Below are 22,442 nucleotides of genomic sequence, written 5' to 3'. Positions count from 1 at the left end.
ACTTGTTTCTAGTAACTAAAAACAAGAACAAGAAACTGGTTTGAAATAATAACCCTCTCTCCCCCGCCCCCAACCAAGTCACAGGAGAATTACAACATCTCAAGAAATCTTATACCTATATAAGGAACCTTGAAAAATCTTAAAAGAATCATAAAATAAGAAAATTTAAGATCAAAAGGTCAGGGTCCAAATTTACTTGTTAATGTTTTCCCTATATGAGGTGATGATACATAAGATGGTCTGAAGTTACCTCAATGATGATTACTATGCATATATTTAAATTTCTAAATTTTTGATTTATGGCAAAATTTTGTAAATGACAGGCTCATATTACAACATAGAAAATTCTGATCTTTATGTTAAAATAATATGTTTTATGTGCTATAGATTGACATCATCCTACTTGAAATGCATGTCACAATTGTACACTCAAATACCCAAAGCAGATTGGTTAACATGCAACCTTTGTTTAATTACTGATCAAGTAAAGTTTTGACTTATAACCTGTGACTTTCCTTCCTTTGGTTTGCATGTTCCATACATATTCAAAGAAACTCATGGTGATGAAAGTACTCAACAATAGACAAAGTATGGCATAAAGCCATGAAAATACCGGGAAAAGGTAAGAACACTATTTGTAGAGCCTATAAAAAGAGAGACAGAGCGGTGATTCTCTTGTGTACTCCAGATAATCTCCAGCATTAACATCAGACAACTGGCAGTTCAAAAAACAATGCGGATGATGAACAAAGCATTACTTATAAACCGATGTAATGTGAATAAGGACAGATCCACTGACACCATCAGGTAGGAAACCTCCTGAGGTTTGAGTTTAGGATTGGATTAGTTGATGATATTTGGTAGAGAAGAGAAATGAATACCATCCCTGATCAGGAATATAAATCAACAAAGTACAAAATTAGCAATTAGAAGAACTTAAGTACATTAGAAAAGAGGGTGGATTACAGAATTACTGAATAGTAAAGTAGCCTATTTTTTGCTAAGAGTTTAAGGGGCATGACAGGACAATGTATTCCCACTATACAGAACAAAAATTTGAAGAGGGGAATGTTCTGGAGTGACAGAACTATTCTATATCCTGACTGTAGTCGTGGTTACACGAATTTACATGTGTTAAAATTTATAGAACTACATGCACCCCTAAAAAGTCAATTTTATGTGTGATAATTTAAAACATAAAAAAGAAAAATTGTTAAGAGTATTACAATTAACTACTAAATGTAAAATATCATTACTGGAAAATCTGGAGATTTCTTTCGTTCAAGGTCATAACTGATGTATTAAGTGTACTTAATGAGAAAAAAAAAACCTTCCACAGGTAAAGAAAATCTCAAAAGTTCAGAAAATAGAACTGTAGTTCATTTTTTAGGTTATTCACAAATGCATACACTTAAGCCTCATTCATCCCCTTGTAAAACATGACACTATACTTTTTTTTTTTTAACGTTTATTTATTTTTGAGACAGAGAGAGACACAGCATGAACAGGGGAGGGGCAGAGAGAGAGGGACACACAGAATCGGAAGCAGGCTCCAGGCTCTGAGCCATCAGCCCAGAGCCCGATGCGGGGCTCGAACTCACGGACCGCGAGATGGTGACCTGAGCTGAAGTCCGACGCTTAACCGACTGAGCCACCCAGGAGCCCTGAAACTATACTTTTTAAAAAATAAATGTTTATTCATTTTTGAGAAAGAGAGAGAGCATGAATGGGGGAGGGGCAGGGGGGGGCAGAGAATCCAAAGTGGGCTCTGCACTGACAGCACAGAGCCCAACGCAGGGCTCGAACTCATGAACCATGAGATCATGACCTGAGTTGAAGTCGGATGCTCAACCGACTGAGCCACCCAGGCGCCCTGAAACTATATTTTCTGATTGTTACTAGAGATGGCAAATCAGTTTGAACAGGCTTAAAAATAAAATAGCCTAACTATAATGGCAGGATGAAAAATAGTACATTGTTTTGCAAAGTTTAAAAATAAGAGCAATTTATTGATGTTATCTCTTCTTAGGGTCTGAAAAATACTGGCTCTGTGTGAACTACATGGGATAAAACTATATGAATTTTTCCCAAACACCAGTTTTCTGTATGCTGCTTTCATTATTCTTGCCATATTCATATATTATGCTATTATTATTTACTTATTTTTTCTTTAAATCAAAATAAAATTGACTTTTTGACAACATAACCATAATATTCATGAAATCATAGCTTTAATGTATTCTTTCTTACATTAAAAAAAGAAAACTAACATTAAAAATGAAAACTTTCATTATCTAAAATAAATGCATATATTCCTGTGGCTCCCATACCACCATATAGAAACAAAGACAAAAGACACATCTACAATAACCTAGCCCCAAGTTTTTAGTAAACCAAGATACCTGCTGATAGCTCCAACATGACCCTTGAATATAAACATTCCTTTTAAAATTTTGAAATTGTTAGCTGCCAATATAATTTTTCAAATAGCTCCTAGTACAACTTTATTCTACTTAAATCTCACATCGGCAACACATCAGCCTGAAAATATCCCCTAGTGTTCCCAAGGCTGGGAGCAATCTATCCTAAAAGGTGAATTGTGGATGAGCACCCCAGATACAAAGGCAGGCAGGTTCCCAGCCATCTGTTCTCTGAAGAATAAACTAAGGAGGTTCCTTCAAGAAATGCTTACCAGAATTGACTTCTCTACTTTATACACATAATCCTACTCATCTTCATAAAATCAACTAAATGAACACACAGCCCTTTTATCCCGTTACTTGCCACCTGTCCTTAACTCTTGCTGCCTTTTATCCTTTGCACAACTTACCACTAATCATGTAAAAATTTTATCCCCTATGTTTCTCACTTGGAACAGATTTTCTCTATTTTCCATTTGATTCTCTATATTTTTTTACAGAGATTTTGGGAAAAGATTCACTCCCCACCCTTTCCCCCCTTCCCTTCACTCCCTTTTCCCCCTCCCCCCTTCTCCCCTTGTCCCCTTTCTCCTTCCTCCCTCCTTCTCCCCTTCCCTCCTCCCCCGTCTAAATCTCTTTTGTCTTCCTCTGCTGTTTATCACAGAATTCTATGTTTGTTGGTTGGTTTTTTTTTTTTTTAATTTTTATTATGAGAGAGAGTGTGTGAGCAGAGGAGGGGCAGGGAGAGAGGGAGAGAGAATCTCAAGCAGGTCCCGTGCTGAGCTCAACGTGGGGCTCCATCTCTCAAACTGTGAGATCACGACCTGAACCGAAATCAAGGGTTGACCACTTAACTGACTGAGCTACCCAGGCACCCCTCTACATGTCTTATTCAAATGTCATTTTGGGGAGCACAATTCAGTTGAAAAAAAACTTTAAATTGTCTAAAAAAGATTGTTCACTTGCCAACTCAGCTGATACCTTGAAACAGATACTATCTTGCCAATTTTGAGTATCTGCCACCAGACACAAGAGCTACAAGTACCGGAGTCATTTCAGTGGGATTCAGACATGGAATAACAGAGAGAAGGTTTTCCGATCTTTCCCTCTCTGTTCTTAAAAGTATTGGGGCGCCTGGGTGGCGCAGTCGGTTAAGCGTCCGACTTCAGCCAGGTCACGATCTCGCGGTCCGTGAGTTCGAGCCCCGCGTCGGGCTCTGGGCTGATGGCTCGGAGCCTGGAGCCTGTTTCCGATTCTGTGTCTCCCTCTCTCTCTGCCCCTCCCCCGTTCATGCTCTGTCTCTCTCTGTCCCAAAAGTAAATAAAAAACGTTGAAAAAAAAAAAAATTAAAAGTATTAAGTGATAAAATCCTGAATTCTTTTCTTGGCATTTCTGTAACACTCTACAAGTTAGATGAAAATAATAACTACGATGTTAATTTATACTAACATATTTTTTTTCTTCCACGAATGCATGTCAGTTCTCTGTAACTATAATGAGATATGGATAACTAAATTAGTGGTAATTCTTTTATTCAATTCCCAGTTTTCAGGATGAATAAAACATCAGGGTGAATAAAACATTCTCATAAATCCTAAAATGTGATAGATGCAAGTGGTCAGTTTAGTATAGTCAAAAGTATATATACGTATCATAATGATCTCATATGTAAAATACTCAGGAAAATTATTGGAGATATTACAATTAAATGAGAGTATGAATTTTCTTTCAAACATCAATTGGCTCTCTCAAAGACATTTGATTATTCAAAATAAACAAGTGTTTTCAAACATCTCTATTAAAATATTTATATTACTTTAAAATGAACAAATCGTTTGTTAAATATTCATATTAAGTTAGCTCATGTTCATTTATATTGCACAAGAAAGCTGTATATGGATTGAGAAAATTGTGATTCTTTGTACACTATGCTAAAGAAGGTTGTTTTTTTTTTTTAAGGAAAAAAATTCCACATAGCTCTAGCTTCCAGTGTTCCTTACCTGGCAGAATTTATTGGTCCCAAATAAGCCTCTTCTTTTCTAAAAAAGTAAAAGTTAGAAGTAGTCATCTGGAATTTTGAGGCTAGCAAGCACATTTTCATGAAATTTTAAAAATTTATTTTCTTTGCTCATCTCTGATTAAAAAGCCTGAAATGCTTACTAACTAAAAAGCAGCAAGAGTTAACACTTGCCACTTTTCCTAATGAAAATCATGTAGAAATGAAAAGCTAAACCTATTAGTGCAATTAACTGGTAGGTAATAAAAATGAAAGATGGGGTTGTGGCTATTACCAGGAATTGAGGAGATAATTGGAGGCTATGTGTGGACAAATGAACTATTATATTACAGTACTTATAAATGAATTAATGAAGCTGGCCTTATCACACCATCTTTTATATTTTCAATCAGAATAAGAGCAAACAGGTATCTTTGATGTATTTACCAGGATTATGGAACCATAAATCTCTATTAATTTTTAAAAAGTACTATTTTCATTGAGCATAGCACAAAGTAATATACGTCTTCACAGTGTAGGCTATGACATAAAAATATGCAGCTGCAAATAAAACTTAGCCTCAGGGAAAAGAAACACAGCAGCACCTCACTAAAGGCAGGAGGAACACTATGGGTGGAGAGAGAATTGAATGGAGGGGCTACATCACCAAATGGCTTCGTTCTCAAGGATATTTAGATCGTAGGTAATTTTGCTAGCGGGAACTTTTGGCAAAGAACAGAGAAATACAAACTTCCCTACTATCTCAACAATTTTCACAAGGCCTGAAATTTGATTTATATTCTTGGAAGAGTCTTAAAATGATCGCACTAGCCATCAAGTGGGTCTGGGTGTTAGAATAAACTGAGCACCCAATTAAAAAGCAAAACAGACTGCTCAAGGATTGTACAAGGTTTTCTCTTTTTTCTTTTTATTTATTTTTTTACAAGGTTTTCTTCAATGTGATTAAGTGGCCAGGTATCTGTACTATTTTCAAAGATGGAAAAATTTCATCTGAAACTTAGCCATCTATTTTAACCAATGTTCTGAAAGGCATTTGGTAAGCACTTATTGTACAATAGAACAGGCAATACTAGTTTTTTCTATTAAATAGAAGTATAAACTGTCTTTTTTTACTTTTAAAATGTATTTATGTTATTTATTTTAAAGATTTTATTTTTTAAAGTAATCTCCACACCCACCTACCCAACGTGAGGCTCAACCTGATGACCCTGAGATCAAGAGTCAGATGCTCCACTGACTGAGTCAGTCAGGCATCCCTGACTTTTAAAATAAAAAAAATCAGTCATCCAGGGGCACCTGGGTGGCTCCGTCACTTAAGCAACCGACTCTTGGTTTTGGCTCAGGTCATGATCTCATGGCTTGTGAGTTTGAGCCCAGCACTGGGTTCTATGTTGACAGCACAGAGCCTGCTTGGGGTTCTGTCTCCCTCTCTCGCTGCCCCTCCCCTGATTGTTCCTTATCTCTCTCTTGAAATAGATAAAAATAAACATAAAAAAATAAATAAAAATAAAAATCAGTCATCCAACAAACATTTCTGCAGGCCTAATATGTCAGATATTGTTCCAGACTAGATAGGGTAGGATGAGTCCAACATAAGGACATATTTATAATCATAAAAATTAAAACATGAAAAAAACAAAAACAAAAACCCAACAGTATAAACTGGGACTGGAAAAAGAAGCGACTGTTAAGCAAAATAGTGAGGCATGAGAAGGTACATAAAAGTCTATTTTCTTTGCTCCACCCCTACTTTGGGTTTCTTTTCTCCCTTTTCTGATTTTCTCACATTTTAAGCATCCAGGATCCTCCCTTTAACAGTGGTGTCAATGCATTACCCTCCTAGGGGTGTTTTCCTTTCATTTCCTTTTTTAGCTGTGGAATAACAACAATAAACATCATAATAAGAGCAGCTTAGATTTATAGAGCTCTTACCACGCGCCAGGAATTACCCAAAGGGATTATTTTGTGCAGTCTCCACCATCGCACGAGGCAGATACGATTATCATTCTCCTTTACAAATGAGGAATCTGAGGCTTTGAGAGATTTAATAGCTTGTCACCCCTGAGTCCAAAGGTCTGAAGCCAGGATTCAAACTCAGGCAGGAGTCTCTCCCACGCTGTTCCCCGCTAATGGAACACGGAGCAGGGATGACAGGCAGCGTGGGTGGTACTGCTGATGGGTGTGAGATTTGAAGGAAGGGTGAGTGTTTCTAGCGCTTCTGCAGTCTGGAAGGCGGTTTTCTACTCCAGCTACACAGAAGGCCTTCTTGATGCTTAAGTAAGTTTCCTGAAGAGGGAAGTCTGGGTTTTCCTGTTTCTGATCCATTTTTGTCACTCTTAGAATAAGCCCATTTCTTCTTCTGTAACTTCAGGAGAGCCACATGTAAAAATTGGGGGTGTCCTGTCCTCCTTCCCCATTGTAACCATTGGACTTGCACCCAGAAAAAAATACCTAGAGGGAACACTCAGAGATTACCCACAGCAGGGGATGGCCATCATTTACACCTGCCCTTGATTTACTGCCCAGAGGACCTCAACTACTAAACCCTGTGATGTAGGACTTTCTGGAAGTTTGGCAAAGCATCACTTTTTTAAGGGCAATATTATCAAATTACAATAGTACAGAAAGAACGACAGTTTTTCATCCCTTCCTTTTTAAAATTCAGATTTATGGAAAAGAATGTGACAATAGGGGCTCATTAAAATGTCAAATATAATGAAGTGACACATTTAAAAGTGATGGCTACATCACTGAAGAGTAATACTCCTCTGCAGTTCCTTCAAAAAAGGTTTTGCCTTTTATATTTGGATACTCTGACCACATGCCTTACTATTATTGTTTTACTTTTTTCAAATCCTTGAAAACTTAAATAGAAACAAAACGGACACAACCATCAAAAAGACACATTTCTTCTCTCAAAGATCAAGAAATAGAAACAAGTGCATATCATTGGCAACATTCGCGCAACCACCGCAGCTTTGTACTGTTTGGGATTTCAAATCAGAAAGCTCAATAAAAGTAAACCACATGGAACATCACACTGGAATTGCACGCTACCATGAGACCTGCATGTTTGCATCTGGAATGTGTAAGTGCAGAGACTTGCCGTACTGACACTGCTTCTCCTACCCAGAGCACCCTGAGAGGGGTCCACGTGGATTCCGTCATTGTCACTGAAAGGAAGACAAATGGCGTGCCACTCTCTTCACAGACTGTTGATTCAACCAGGAGTGGTATGTCTGGAAAGGTGCTTCCCCCACATATCCCCAGCTTTTTGCTGAAACCACATATTGGCTGTGCCTTGCAAACCAAATCCATTGTGTCCCCACTACAATGGGATACCATTCCTCTACGGGAAAGTTAAGCAGTCATTCAGAACTGGTATAAAGTCTAAAGTAACACAACACACACCTAAGAAAATTATAGGCCACATTATATCTTAGTCTTAGTCTCAATAAAGCTATTTCTACTATGGCTATTACTACTTCTTTATCAAATATTGTAGACTGCTAAGTATTTTGAGGTACGTGACTGCGCAGAAATGAAATGGAATCCCAGGATCCCTTTCTAGGGTCTCCCTAATGGTGGCCAGTATTATTCTGTATAGAAAATATGAGTGGAGTCGGCCCAGAGATTTGAAGCAACCAATCAGAGTAGAGCACAGATTAGAATTTCATCCACCTCCCCTTTTTTGTTTAAATTAATTTAGAAAGGTTGACATCTTTCATTGAAATTCCATATTGTCAGACCCTCTTTGAAAAGCTCTGGGATTCATCAAGCAAGATTGTATATTTCAGTGACAGTAAGGATGACTGAGTAAGCAAAAGTACCCTGTGATCTATTTTGAAGATCTATTTGGAAAGAAAAATTAAACTGCATTTTCCAGGAGTGTTTTGGAGAAATTCCAACTTAGTTTTATTTTTGGATGAATAAAAACAAATGTAGAATGCTAAGAGATTTGTGTTTCTGCCTTAATAAATTTCAAGATTTCTTCCTAAATAAAATTCAAGATCACTCTGATAGTAAAAGGGGCAACATTTTTAGAGGTTAAGTGTTTCATATCAACCTAGACAGTCCTTGGGACTTTTTGCTCCTTTTCTAACACATCATACTTTATAATCAAACCATATAAATCATATAAATGCATGGTTTGCAATTTGCACAAACACTATCTTTTCTTGAAAATTCATTGATTTAACAAAGGTTGATTACTTGGCTATCATGCACTGTTTTAGGAATTGGACAAACAATGAAGGCAAGGCTTCATAAATACAATGTTGTAGGTGAACAGACCCATATATCTAAAGTGATAAATAAGGTATTATCAGAGTGTTTCAAGTACCTTAAAAAAAATCAGATAGGAGAATGGGAAAAAAAAAACCCACAATATTATACCACAGATAATTCCTAAAAACATTTTGGTTGTCTTGATACAACTATGGTTGATACTTTTACATATAAATCCATACCAAATATGTAAAATTAATGACATTACTCCATGATTTAAGGAAGTTGATACAGAATTCAGAATCATACACCTGGTAAAAGTAAGGGGCATGTTCTTCAGCTTTCAAAGTGGTCTGTGAGATTTCTGCAGAGGATGTCCTTTAACTACCAAGTACCAAGATAACAGCTGGTTGTCAGAGCCACTACGCTCATCATCATTTCCCAAGGGAAAGGGCAACTACAGTGATCTGCATTTTGGAAGCTCTCTAAAGATGAGCGCTAAGTGCTAGAGGCCTCTCACCTGCAAACCTTCCTAGTGGGTTTCTGTGCAGTGCAGTTGGCCTGGTACTTAGCGAATAGCAAAATGAGTATGCTACTTCCTGTGTTTTTTAGGTAAGTACATATTTGGTCCACGATCTAACAGTTATGAACATATTACAAGAAAATGTTTTTTTTTTGAGGAGCCCGGGTGGCTTGGTCGGTTGTGCAACTAACTCTTGATTTTGGTTCGGGTCATGATACCAGGGTCATGGGGTTGAGCCCTGAGTTCAGCTCCATGCTGAGAGTGGAGCCTGCTTAAGATTCATTTTCTCTCTCTCTCTCTCTCTCCCTCTCTCTCTCCCTCTGCCTCTTTCCCCCATTTGTGCACATGTGCTCCCTCTCTAAAATAATAAAAACTATTTTTCATTTTAACACTCTTAGAACTTTAAGGAGTTACTAAATGGTAAAAACAAAAAGACTAAAAGCAAATGAATGGGTGATTTCACCACTTCCCTCTCTTTAGTGGAAAACCAGTTTAATACCTTTGACAGATAATTTTAAAATTATTCTGAGTAGAAGGAATACATTTTAAGTTCTTTTTTAGACAGTAGTCATTTTGTTAGTGGGAGATGCTGCAAGCTTAGACCTGGGTGCCCTACGGAAGCCGCACGTCTAATTTTGACAGTACATCCTTGTATGAAACCAATGTGGTCAGTACAAATGTAAAATGTTCCATTTTCCTGGCGGCTCCACATGCCTGGTGATTTTCCATGCTGCCAGGGATTAAGGGTGATGCAGCAAAGCTGTAGTTATGCCGCTGAGTAATTTAAGAAGCCACATCAAAGAGCATTTCAAAAAGTTCAGTTTAACAAATAAGACTTTCAATTTATGTCTGCAATGGGTATGAGACTTAACTGAAGGTTCGCTCAGACCTCATTGCATGGACACACATATGCAACGTTTTGGGTGTTGATGTTCCTATTCAAACAATAGATAAGTAAACTAAAACATTCTATTGCACATTACCCATATTCAGGTTAAACAATGCATTTGGAAATGTCTAATTGGTTAATGTAATGCCCAGACCACCCTCAACTCCAATAGTAACTGCTCCTTTTCAATGCAGGGAAAAAGTATTAAGGTAATGAGCTGAATTACATCTCCTAAGAAAACCCAGCGCTTTTCTTTGTTTGTTTCCATTCTTAAATAAGCAAATGTTTTGATGTGACTGGAAACAATTAGCAGAGGTGTTTTTCCATCAGGATGTAAAGAAAGTTCTTGAAAGTTTTTTGTATTATCTTTAAGAGTTGATGTTCCTGTAACTAAAATATTTTTTGGCCAGTAGGTGCATACAGATATGAAAGATCAGTAATGTCAAAGATAAAACAACAGAAAAAGTCTTACGAAATTGTTAGATGCCCTTATGACAGAATGTAAGAAAATTTAGAAAATTTTTAAGAAAAATGAAAACTACCTGGAATCTTTTAGGAAATTAATAAGAATTTAGCTCTACTATGAATTTTAATAGCAAAGAAGAAAATGATAAATGCTATTAATATTTTTTTCTGTGAAAAAGTTACTACCTTCAAAGTATCTATATTTCTCAATAGCAACTCAATAAATATTCATATTTCAAAAACAGCTTGGGGCGCTTGGGTGGCTCATTCGGTAAAGCATCCAACTCTTTTTTTTTTAAGTTTATTTATTTTTGAGAGACAGTGAGCTTAAGTTGGGGAGGGGCAGTGAGAGAGGGAAACAGAGGATCTAAAGTGGGTTCCTTTGCTGACAGCAGTGAGTGCAATGTGCGGCTCAAACTCATGAACTGTGAAATCAAGACCCAAGCTGAAGTCGGATGCTCAACCAACTGAGCCTCCCAGGCGCCCAAGCATCTAACTCTTGATTTTGACTCAGGTCATGATCTCACATTTTGTGGGTTCAAGCCCCACACTGGGATCTGCACTGAGAGTGTTGAGCCTGCTTGGGATTCTCTCTCTCCCTCTCACTCTGCCCCTCCCTAACCTCCTCTCTCTCTCTCAAAACAAATTAATTAAAAAAAAAAGCCTAAGATATGCAAAGTTGATAATAAACTATGTTACCTGCCTGTCCTTCCCCCCCCCCCCCCCCCCCGCCCCCAACACTAACAAAGTTATAGTACATGATTCAGAGTGATGGGAACAGGAACTGGATTCACCAAGAGAATCTAAACTAAATCGAGATTCTGTGTCTCTCTCTGCTCCTCCCCCACTCATGCTGTCTCTGTCTCTTTCTCTCTCCGTCAAAAATAAATTAAAACATTTTAAAAATAAAAAAAAAGAAATAGAATATTTTGGGATTATGGACTGAAGAATAGGTTTTCAACAGATGTGCAAAATACTCAAAAAGATAGAGATTCATTTGAGAACAGATCGTGAGAAGCGATTATTCTACAGTACATTGGAAAAAGACATACCATCCTGAAGTTTGGAAGGATAGGCTAATATATCTGAGATAGAAGATAGGCACTTTGTTTTTGACCTTTCCATTTGTTTTTAAAATAGTGACTTGAAAATATCCTCCAAAACTTTGTCTTCCAGATTAAACTGCTATAACATAAAATTGAGTGCCAAAAGTAAATCTGAGAAATATCTTTTCAAAAAACAAAATTCTTCATACTTTAGGAGAAAAAAAAATGCCATACAAGTAACTAAAGACTACTTGCTGATACTTACAAATGTAGCTTTAAAAGTTAGCAGTGAAAGTCTCCATGTATAAGTAAGTAAGAATATGTTTGCCCGTGTTCTGGTAAACAGGCTAAAAAAATGTTACAAAGGCTTTCTAAGAGACTAGGGAAGTGATGAGCTTTTTTGATTTAAAAATCAATATGCTTCCCAAGCAGCCAAATACATTAACTGACATCCTCTCAAAACCATTCTGTCAAAGCTAAGTTTGAAAAGCTGTTCAGTAACTAATCAGATATATCCCAATGCTGAGGCAAAACAGGTCCGTGACACAAATTAAAAAGGTAGAAGATGAAAAGAAAACCCCACTTGGCAGGAAGAAGTGCAAAATCAGAAACCCAGGCGTGTTGGGATGTATTCTTCATTCTGCAAAGCAAAGTGGAAAATGGAATGTTTTTTCCCCAAATGCAGGACAACACGTTTCTAACCCTTGCGCCAGGAAGAAACCTGACAGTTGAAGACTGACAAGGCTCCATGCAAGGTAACAAGCTGCAATGCTCCAATCCTTGGCATCTCGGGCTTACTCTCCCTGCCGTACTCTCCTTACACAGTGGTAAAATGTCAGAGATCATCTACATTTTCAAATTGTTTTTTAATTTGTTTTAGTTTGAGCCCCAGAACACCCCCCCCTCCCAAAGCAGAATCCTAACTGGAAATTCAATACAATAAACACTGAAAACCGTGCTGGGTAAAACCGGTAGGCCAGGCCCCACACCCACCAGCCTGACTTTAGTCCAGCTTTCTCATGTGAAAATAAGAAAAGACTTGGAGAATTTTAGTGAGTTGCTTGAACCTCTTCAGCCAAGACCAGAACCCAGATCTCTTGCTACAATTGCCAGATTTGCAAATAAAATTATAAGGTGCTCAAAGTTGAGTTTCAGATAAACAACAAATTGTTTTTGGGGGGTGCCTGCGTGGCTCAGTCTGTTGAGTCCAACTTTGGCTCAGCTCATCATCTCACGATTTGTGAGATCAAGTCCCACATCAAGCTCACTGCTGTCAGCACAGAGCCTGTGTCAGATCCTCTGTCCAGCTCTCTGCCTGCCCTTCCCTGCCTTTCAAAGATAAATAAAACATTAAAAAAAACTCAACAAATAATTTTTAATAAGAATATATGTATGTGCCAAACATTGCATAGGATATTCTTATACTAAAAATAATTTGTTGTTTAGCTGAAATTTTACTTCAACTGAGCATCCTATATTTTATCTGTTCTTGTTTCCTGATTCCCATCCAAGATTTCCATGATTACATTGATGTGGATTCTACTGGTCCTCTTCCTTGCAAGCTTATCTTATAACACTTAACATTTTAGGGCTTTTATTAGGAAAGTGGTCCTGGAGTGGTTTTCTGGACAGGTGACATCAAAAATATTTTATGTCATATATTCATCTTGCTATTGCCTTTTTGTATGGATGTGTATACATATTAACTCTTCTCAGCAAAAAAAGGTTTGGGGTCCAAACCTGCATTTATACTATACAAAATATACCACACTTGTAAAGTAAAATATAGAGCTTCCATATTGTGCCCTACTCTGTTCTCTGCGATGATAATTGCTTCATTGAATAATGCTCTGTTAATGGTACAGCTTGACATTTGACATTTATCCATTTGATTTATAATCATTTTTAGGTGATTGCAAGGAAGCTACAGTTCAAACTAAAAGTAGTCTGAACTGAACTGTCTTCCTTTTCTTCTGAATTTGGAAGGAAATGTAGTCACTTCTAGGCAAAGCTATCTTATCCACCAGATTTGTTTCAAATATACACAAAGCCTTTTCTGCCTCTATATATTCTGAATAAAGCAACATATATAAGAGAAAAATGAATACAGAAAATGAAATCACCACGTAAATGTGTCTAGTTTGCTTATATTTTGGCCGTGGATATTGCATCAACATTTCCTAGTCAAGCCATGGATAAAAACCTACATGCACCACATAACAAGTTGTCGTGAAATACAGAATCCCTCAGTAACATTCATGAAAAGTTTTCACATTATGGAGCCAAAACCATTGGCTTATAAACCATTGGTTTATAATCTATCTACTCCTTATGAAGATTCTCAGAACTATTTTTAAATTATTTTGTTTTCCATTCTGAAAATCAGCCAATCAGGATGCTTGGCACATCAAAGCCTTCATAACACTCGCCTGAAATTTTTATTCACCCTTTTGTCTCCACCAGCCTTTAACATCTTTACTCAAATGGAACAAATACCTATACCTAACAACACAAGAAGTGGATATATCACTTGATTTAAAAGGGTTTGTATAATTATCCAGGAATCATCAAATTTCTGCTTCACAACAGAACAGTATCACAAGAACAATTGTTGGCAGTTATCAAACCACTGCAGTGCAACCGGCCTCCTGAAGCTCGGGGTTAAAAGCTGGCCTCTGGAAATCAATCATGCTCTCGGCAGAGAAGAATATTTCAGTGATATGAAAGCTGAAATGGAGACTATAATCTTTTGTGATTACCCTCGAGGCCGAAGCAAACGCAAAAAGGAAAGTCCATGAATTGCTGATAATTTCCTGTGATGACCGATTCCCAGGAAATTCAGATAGAACTCTTGCTCTGTAACAAAATGATGGTTCTCCCCAGAACTGCAGCCTCAAAGAACTCCACATCCAGATGTCACAATGCTTCTTCAGAAGCTATTCACCCATAAGAGGGGCCAGGCCTGTGAGGCAGCAGGTCTCCCTCTGAAGACAATGGAGTGTCTGATTGCACAAGGAGGGATGAGCTATGGGCTATAGGCTGTTTTTTCTAGAACGTTATTTTATGAAGGAACGGATTGAAAATATATCTGTTTCGAGCCTTTTTTCTCCTCATACAAGTGTGAAGATTGATTTATTTCTCTGCTGTTCCTATTAGCTATTAGCTATGGTTATCTTGGCTTATAAAATTTTTAACTTTTTATTTGGGCTGATAGTTGTATTCTGAGAAAAAAATGTTTTTCATACATATGTGCATACTCTTAATGTCTATATAATATTTTGGGATAGAATACAAAATCTTTTCTGAATAAGCATCAAACTTACAGTTAGATGCCACTGCTCAGAACACAGGTTAAATGGGTTCTTCTCATAGATTGACAATTGAAATTCAGGAAAAAGGGGGACACAGAGTCAATGGAGATCTCTAATTGTCAGAAGTCCAAATAATTTTTAGAATAAATTTCCATTATCAATAGATGAAGGATAATTTAATATGTTGGTTTCTATGACTGGGTTTAAAATCTTTTTTAAACTGTTACATTAACTACTAGTCGTTTAATGAATAATGTGAGAATAAAGGTTCTATGTTTGGAAGTCAAGCGTATTTTAAAAATGTAATAGAAAACATTATTACATCTTAGGAGTCAATGACAATGTGTCCTAAGTGCACAGCTCTCAGGTTCAAAATACCTTTATCCATAGCCTTTAAAGTCTAAATATCATTGAAAGTAAACAGGCAAACTGGAATGCAACCAAACCAGTATGGTTACTCCCCACCTCCACTCCACACCTTCTCCCTAGCCCTGCTCCAAATTCGGCTATAGCCTCTCTTCATTGCTTTTAGGCAGTCAGGTGATTCTGATCTTTAAGTATGCCCTAGTACTATCTCATTCAGCTAATGTAAATTGAGTACTTGCTTAGTACCAAGCACAACTCTTTTAAGCTGAGTGTAAATGTTTTAAACTCAAGAACCAGGTCTTAGCCATATATATATCCTTAGCATCTACCTTAATTAGGATTGCTCTAATGCACAAAGCCAGCCCCAGTGATGAATATAACTTGGTTTGTTTAAGGTAATTGGCTAGGAAGATGAGATCAAAGGGACAGAAATATTAATATTAATATTATTTATAAGAATAGAGCTTTGCCATTTTAAGAGTCCTTTCATAAACATGATCTCATTTGATATTCATGGAATTTTAGATTGTTAAAAATAATATGATGATACAATGGGGTGCCCGCCTGGCTTAGTCCCTACAGCACGTGACTCTTGATCTCAGGGTTGTGAGTTTGAGCCCCACATTGGGTGTAGATTACTTTAAAATAAAATCTTAAAAAATAATATGGTGATAGGTTGTATAGTTATGATTTTTTCACAGAGTCACACTAAATTTCAGAAATTTTCTAAATATTCAGTCATATCCTCAATTCTCCATAAACATACTAAACTTAAATTTGCATGATATGATATAGATTAGGAAGGTTTTATCACCTCTGGTTTTAAAATGAGGAAAAGTGGAGCTAAGTGACTTTCTCCAGATCAAAGAGAATGAGTCCAGATATGAATGAGTGTTCTGGCTCCCAGTCCAATGCTCTTTCCCTGCGCAAAGAAGTAGCTCACTGTCCTTCACTCTGCCTCCTGCTTCCCCATGTAGCATGAAGCAGCATCAAGACCAGGTAGAATAGCTACAGATTTACTTTGGAACAAGGCAAACAGAATTACTTCTTTGAGATCAGAGAGAACATTCCAGGTGGCTTTGGGGAGGAGGTGAGATATAACACATGAATGAGTGACTGACTAAATGAATGCCAACACCTCTTTAGAAGGTAAGTACTTCAAAATTGACAATTAAGTGTACACTATGTAATAGTGGTGTTACTAATCATTTTAGCCTCTAATAGCTTCAGCTCATTTTTGGGAAACGAAGGTTTTTTTGGGTTTGATTATATTATTATGAAAATGAATCAATTTACATACTATGAATGTTTGATGTCTACATAAAAAAAAAGATAAATTAGACCCAGACACATATTTATAATTAATGGAGACTTAATGTACACCTCTAATTATTGTAAACCATAAACCTGTGAAAGAGATCAGATATGTGTCCTACTACAACACTCACATCATTACTTGGCTGTAGAAACTATTCACAGTAAGAAAAAAGTATGAGACTGACAAGACAAGTCTATCTTCTAAGTAGAATACACTTGCAGGGGTGCCTGGCTGGCTCAGTTGGTGGAGCATGTGACTCTTGATCTTGGGGTTGTGTATTCAAGCCCCATGTTGAATGTAGAGATTAAAAATAAAATCTTAAAAAATAAAATAAATAGAATACACATCAAATGAGAGTTTTTTAAATCTGACTTTAGGAGCCACAAGGATTTTTTGGGTACTTAAATATGTCCCACATGAATAACTTGTTAGAAAGATACACATTTAAATTCAAAATATGTCAGGGTGGAGACCAGCTCTTGCTTGTCTAATATTTAGCTTTTTTCCCTTTTCATTGGCGGAGCTATCTACTGGAAGAAATGTGAAGCCTGGATTATATTCTTTAATCTTCCATTTTGCAAAAAGGGGGCAACAATGACACTCGTAGCCTATTTTATATGTGAGCGTGTTAGAAGAATTAACCTAGAATGTCTTGAAAATATGTTAAAGCCCTCTGATACTAGAATTCCATGAAAATAAAGTGTTGTTCATATAATTTAAGTTTTTCCCAATCTTTTTTCAAGCATCAGAACATAAAAAGGAAGGTAAGAACATCTAAACTGACAGCTAAATCTGTGAAAAATATATTTTTCCAAGATTCCTACTTGGTTCCGCAAAGATGTTGAAACTTCACAGATTGCTAAATAGCACTCCAATTCATCTTTAGCACCCTCAATGACAGTTCTAAAAGTAAAGGGATTGGAATATTCCAAAACATGTTTTTCCTTCCCCCAAAGAGTTTTAAGACCTAATTCTGAATACAAGAATCTAGATGGAAGTGGGGGGGGGGGGGGGGAAGGTAAAAAGAAAAAGAAAAAGAAAAAGAAAAAGCCCAGTCTGTTGGCTATTGTATGGATTCCCAAATTTTTGATAAAAGTTTTCCAGAAAACACCACCATCAATGAATGTTTATAGAGCAACCAATTTGGAAATAACATTTTGGGCTGAAGGGAATGTTTGGTACAATAATATTTTGCTACTTTTTTATATTTATTAAGCTCCCCTACTTTATCATTGGCACTTAAAGACTTGGTCACTGAGAGAAGCTAAGAACAAGGTTGTTGTTGGTTTCTTCTCCTTTTAATTAACTGGAGATTTGTTAAGAATAAGATAAATTATTTTAAGAAGATGGCCTGACATAGACACTTTTTCCAAGTTGACTCTACTCTTGAAAAATGCTGTGCTGGGACAGCGCCAAGACTGAAGACCTGTCTTGCCAGAAAATCTGATGTGCCCTCCAAGTACACATAATCCTTGAAACCCTAGCACTGAAGATGAGGTCCCAGAGCCATGTGAGGTTGAGACTGGGATAATGAAAGGGACATGTGAGAGGACATAGCGTGGTGGGACTATAGATGCCTCTTTTCACAGGCTTCTGAAACCTTGTGTTCCCTTACTGCATAAGAGCCCATCAAGGTCTTAATCTAATGTTTCTTGGCAGCTTAATCAACTGAATTGACTATTGACTATCAACAATATCCTCTATTATGTTATGGTGAATTTTACAAGAGGAAGAAGTAATGTCTATCAGACAGTGAGCAGCTTTTGTCTTATTCACTGTAATTCTTTCTTAGCACAATGACTGGCATGCATAGACATTTAGTGAGTGGTTGTGAATGAATGCCTTTTCCTAGATGCCACAGACAAATAATTTATTTAGGGAGAGAGAAGACATATGACCATACGTTATATAAACATACATGTATACATACCATATAAATAATATCTACATATTCTAAAGAGGTTTCAACAGTGAGTAAAGGGAGCTTTGAACACAAAGTCTTTAATAGGTAAATCTTGACCCTTTGAATAGGGCAAAGGATATGACTTAAATTTTTAAAAGATATGTTTGTAGTTTGAAGAGGGAGACAATAGTATAGATAGATGGTCACGATGTAGTTTTTTTCCTCCCAGGTCATGTTTACATAATTTTTCTCTGTCATATTGAATAGAGTTGTAAAAATTTCCAGGCAGGAATTTATGCCTAAATATTTGTACAAAATCTTTGTTAGTTTTATACGACATTTCAAAGATTTCCTATAAACATTTTTTTTCAAATGATCTAGGGTGTTGCTATTCACTTTTCTAAGTCCAGCAACAGGCCTTCACCCTCCCCCCTCTTTAAGTAAATTTCAGTAACCATGGAAAATTTCAACTTGGCACATTCTAATATACATTTCATTAGAACATATAGAAGAATAGGATCCTTCAATATATTTTAAGCATATCATGAAAATAAAAATTCAACCATATTCTCTTTTTTATTTTATTTATTTTCTTATCCATTTTATTTTATTTATTTTATCTCTATTTCATTCTATTTTTTATTTGGACACATGTATCATTTCGAGTAGCTGGACATACTAACATCCCAGGAAATAGGGAATATATAACTTTTTAATGAGAGCAAAGCATTACTAGAGTAAAAAAGAAGGCTTAAATGGCAAAAAAAAACAAAAAACAAAAAAACAAAAAAAACAAAAAACCTCACAGTTGGTTCCATTAGCAGAGATAAAATATTTTGTTTAAATTAAATGAAAAAAAAATCAGATAAAAAAGTATGTATCCAAATGTTTAAATCAAGACTTCATTAGATAGTAAAAGTATTAAAGATAGATTTAAAACTTAAATGTTTTGGCTTACTTCAGGTTTCCTTACAGTAAAACATCATGAGAAACATGGCATGAATTAATAGCAAAATAAATGTGATTTTGATTCCCAATTTCTTTATTTTGTACCTCCTTGATAAATATATTATTTCTGGTACAAGAAAGAAAAATTTTAGAGCTTTTTTTTTTAATTTTAAAGTTCATTTATTTTTGAAAGAAAGAAAACACAAGTAGGGAAGGGGAAGAGAAAGAGGGAGACATAGAATTTGAATCAGGTTCCAGGCTCTGAGCTGTCCATGCAGATACCAACATGGGCCTCTAACCCACGAGCTGTGAGATCATGACCTGAGCCAAAGTCTGATGCTTAACCAACTAAGCCACCCACACGTCCCAAGAAAAAAAAAATTTAAATATTCATTGAGATTACCAAACTGTGGATGGCCTAGAATCTCAAGGGTTTAGAATGACAAACAGTAGATATATAGATCATTTCACAGATTGGCATGGGTGATTCAGAGGCATACAGTGATTTGGGACTGTATGCTTAGAAATCATCTTTATTCTGTTCCACAAATTTGTTAATGTGTCAGGAAAAAATAATTTCAAGGTATGTAGGAAAAATCAGATTATTTTTCACAAAAATAAGATTGTTGAGCCTCTTGCAATAAAGCATCTGTGATGCTATTGTGCTCATGCTTTCCTAGAGCAGTTGCAAAAACAAGGCAGGACTCAAAAAGACATCTGAAATAGTAGACATGGAAAATACCTGCCAATCAGCAGAGAAATTGATAGGTGACTGTGGTCTTGAGGTGGCTTGTGATTATATCTATAGCTATGGAGAGTCACACAAATACATCTGTGTATCTATCCAGTATGTGGCTGTTAAAAAGGAACTTGACCTATTATCGTCACATACAATATATAAGTTGCATATATGTCGTAGACTGCTTGTGCTACCATAACAAAATACCATAGAGTGGGTGGCTTAAACAACAGAAATATATTTTATCACAATTGTGGAGACTGGAAGTCTGAGATCAGGGCACCAGCATCTTCAGGTCCTGGTGAGAGCTCTCTTCCTGGCTGCAGATGGCTGCTATCCCACTATGTCTTCACATGGTAGAGAGAGGGAAAGCTCTCTGTGGTCTCTTCTTGTAAGTGCACTAATCCCATTATGAGGGCCTCACCCTCATGATCATCTAACCCTAACCTCTCAAAAACCCCATCTCTAAATACCATCTGCAGGTGTTAGGGCTTCAAAATATGTATTTGGGGAGGAGGACACAAACACTCAGTCCATGGCAGTATGTGTGTGGACCTGGCTTCTTAATGGACTTACTTTATCATAATAAGTTGATACTATCCATCCTGTTAAATATGCAATTTATTTCAATTCTGAAGCAGCCTCTTCTTATGGAGAATTAAACATCGTGTATTACCTGCTTGTTAAACACCATATATTAAATACCAGGTATTATCTGGATTGAATGAAGATAACAATTGGATCCACAGTAAAGGAAATGATAAATTCCAATTCTAATAGAAATAATTGAATACATTTTGGTAGCTACCAAAACATTATGTACAGTAACTAAAGGACGACCATGAGGCATTTGACAAATTTAATCAAAGTGAAAAATAAAATAATGAAAATAGCTCTGCTGGGATACAAAACAAATCATTCTTTCTGGCTCTTCTATAATACTGTAAAGTTCAGTAACTATTTTTACTTTGCCTATATTTCTTGGTTTTTGTTATCTTTCCTTTTCTAGTCTTTTTTATTCTATTTCTTAGAAGTTTCTTGCGCACTAGGGAATTTTTGTTTTACTTATTTTGTTTATCCTCTTCATCAAATCCAGTACTCGTTAGTGCATATATTATGTTTTCAATAAAACCCAGTAATGAATAATTTTCTTTTTAAACTAACTGCTCTTAAGAGTAGGACCCAGGACAAGAAATGTAGTAGATACTTGCAAAGCTTCCATACCATCCACACAGAGGAAGCCAGAACTAGAGCTGCAGAAGAATTTGTACCTAATTATTGCCCTCAAGTTAAAAAAAGGATGACAGTTCCCAGAGAAATACAAATGAAAGTGAACACTTAGGCTTAATACCTCATGCGTAGATACGGCTCAGAAATGTTGGTATTTCCTTTGCTGGGTAGGGGAGCATGTGCATTGAGAAGCAAAAAACTGGGCCCCTTTCCTCCCTCCTTTTTTCCTTCCCTTCAGAAAAGTTTTACTGAGCTCTCGAGCCAGATACCAGGCATCCAGCAATGAACATACCATAGGCCCTGTCCTCAAGGATCTGACATTCTAGTTAATATAGATAATTGGGTAATTAATTAGACTATAGTGTGACAACTGCTATAGTGGAGGTAATCCGGGGGTACCCTGGAAACACAGAGGATAGCACTTAATGCAGACTCGCAGATCACAGAAAACTTCCTGTGAGGGAGGTGATATCTAAGTCGGCCCTGAACGACAAATGGTTGAAGGTGGGGCAGTGGTGGAAGTGAGCATTAATAGGTAGCTAGGCAAAGAAGCCCATTAGGCTTTAGATATAAAGGTTGAGATCTTTAAACATTGCTGTTGTGGTTTACAGAGCCTTTTACCTGTAAGTGACTCAAAACAGCCCCCCTGTAAAGTAAAACTGCTGAAGTGCAGAGTTAACATCATTGTTCTCCAGACCTGCATCCTTGACATGCAGCTCATCAGAAAGTATCAGTGATCTACACTCTGCCTTTCCTAGCATGTCTCTTCATAGCTCCGTTTGGACAGTGTCTTGAATTATTTGCTTATTCTTCACATGTAAACACTGAGAGATTTTGTCAGTCGTGGGGTAGATGGTAAGACAGCCACTAAATGAATGTTGTGAAGCATGTCTCTTCATTGTGTACCATTTAATATACAACAGGCAAATATCCCATTTTGGAATATGACAATCCCATTTCATTCTTGCTATAATTCTCATGCAACATTATCATACTCCCCTACAAAAACGGGAGGAAACCATTACTTTATATGCATTTTT

General features: G+C 36.7%; 1 protein-coding gene and 1 long non-coding RNA gene across 11 annotated transcripts in view; one reads left to right on the top strand and one right to left on the bottom strand.

Annotated features, from left to right (window-relative positions):
* ZNF385B (zinc finger protein 385B) overlaps nt 1-22,442 on the bottom strand; it is a 405,481-nt gene that overhangs the window by 61,580 nt on the left and 321,459 nt on the right. For 7 of the 10 annotated variants that reach the window (XM_058712524.1, XM_058712594.1, XM_058712569.1 and 4 more), the window contains one exon: nt 4,421-4,459. The exons of the other annotated variants lie outside the window; for them this stretch is intronic. In XM_058712524.1, coding sequence (XP_058568507.1) covers nt 4,421-4,459 — 39 coding nt within the window. The remainder of the gene's footprint in view (nt 1-4,420; nt 4,460-22,442) is intronic. 10 annotated transcript variants of the gene reach the window in all.
* On the top strand, nt 423-14,538 carry LOC131502012 (uncharacterized). The gene is made up of 4 exons (XR_009256956.1): nt 423-622; nt 689-807; nt 12,273-12,342; nt 14,051-14,538. It is a non-coding gene; the product is annotated as an uncharacterized LOC131502012 (long non-coding RNA).

The sequence above is a fragment of the Neofelis nebulosa genome, chromosome 2 (genome assembly GCF_028018385.1).
Source record: "Neofelis nebulosa isolate mNeoNeb1 chromosome 2, mNeoNeb1.pri, whole genome shotgun sequence".
Lineage (NCBI taxonomy): Eukaryota > Metazoa > Chordata > Mammalia > Carnivora > Felidae > Neofelis > Neofelis nebulosa.
Note: the sequence above shows the minus strand (reverse complement) of the source record. Positions and strands in the feature narration are given on the sequence as shown.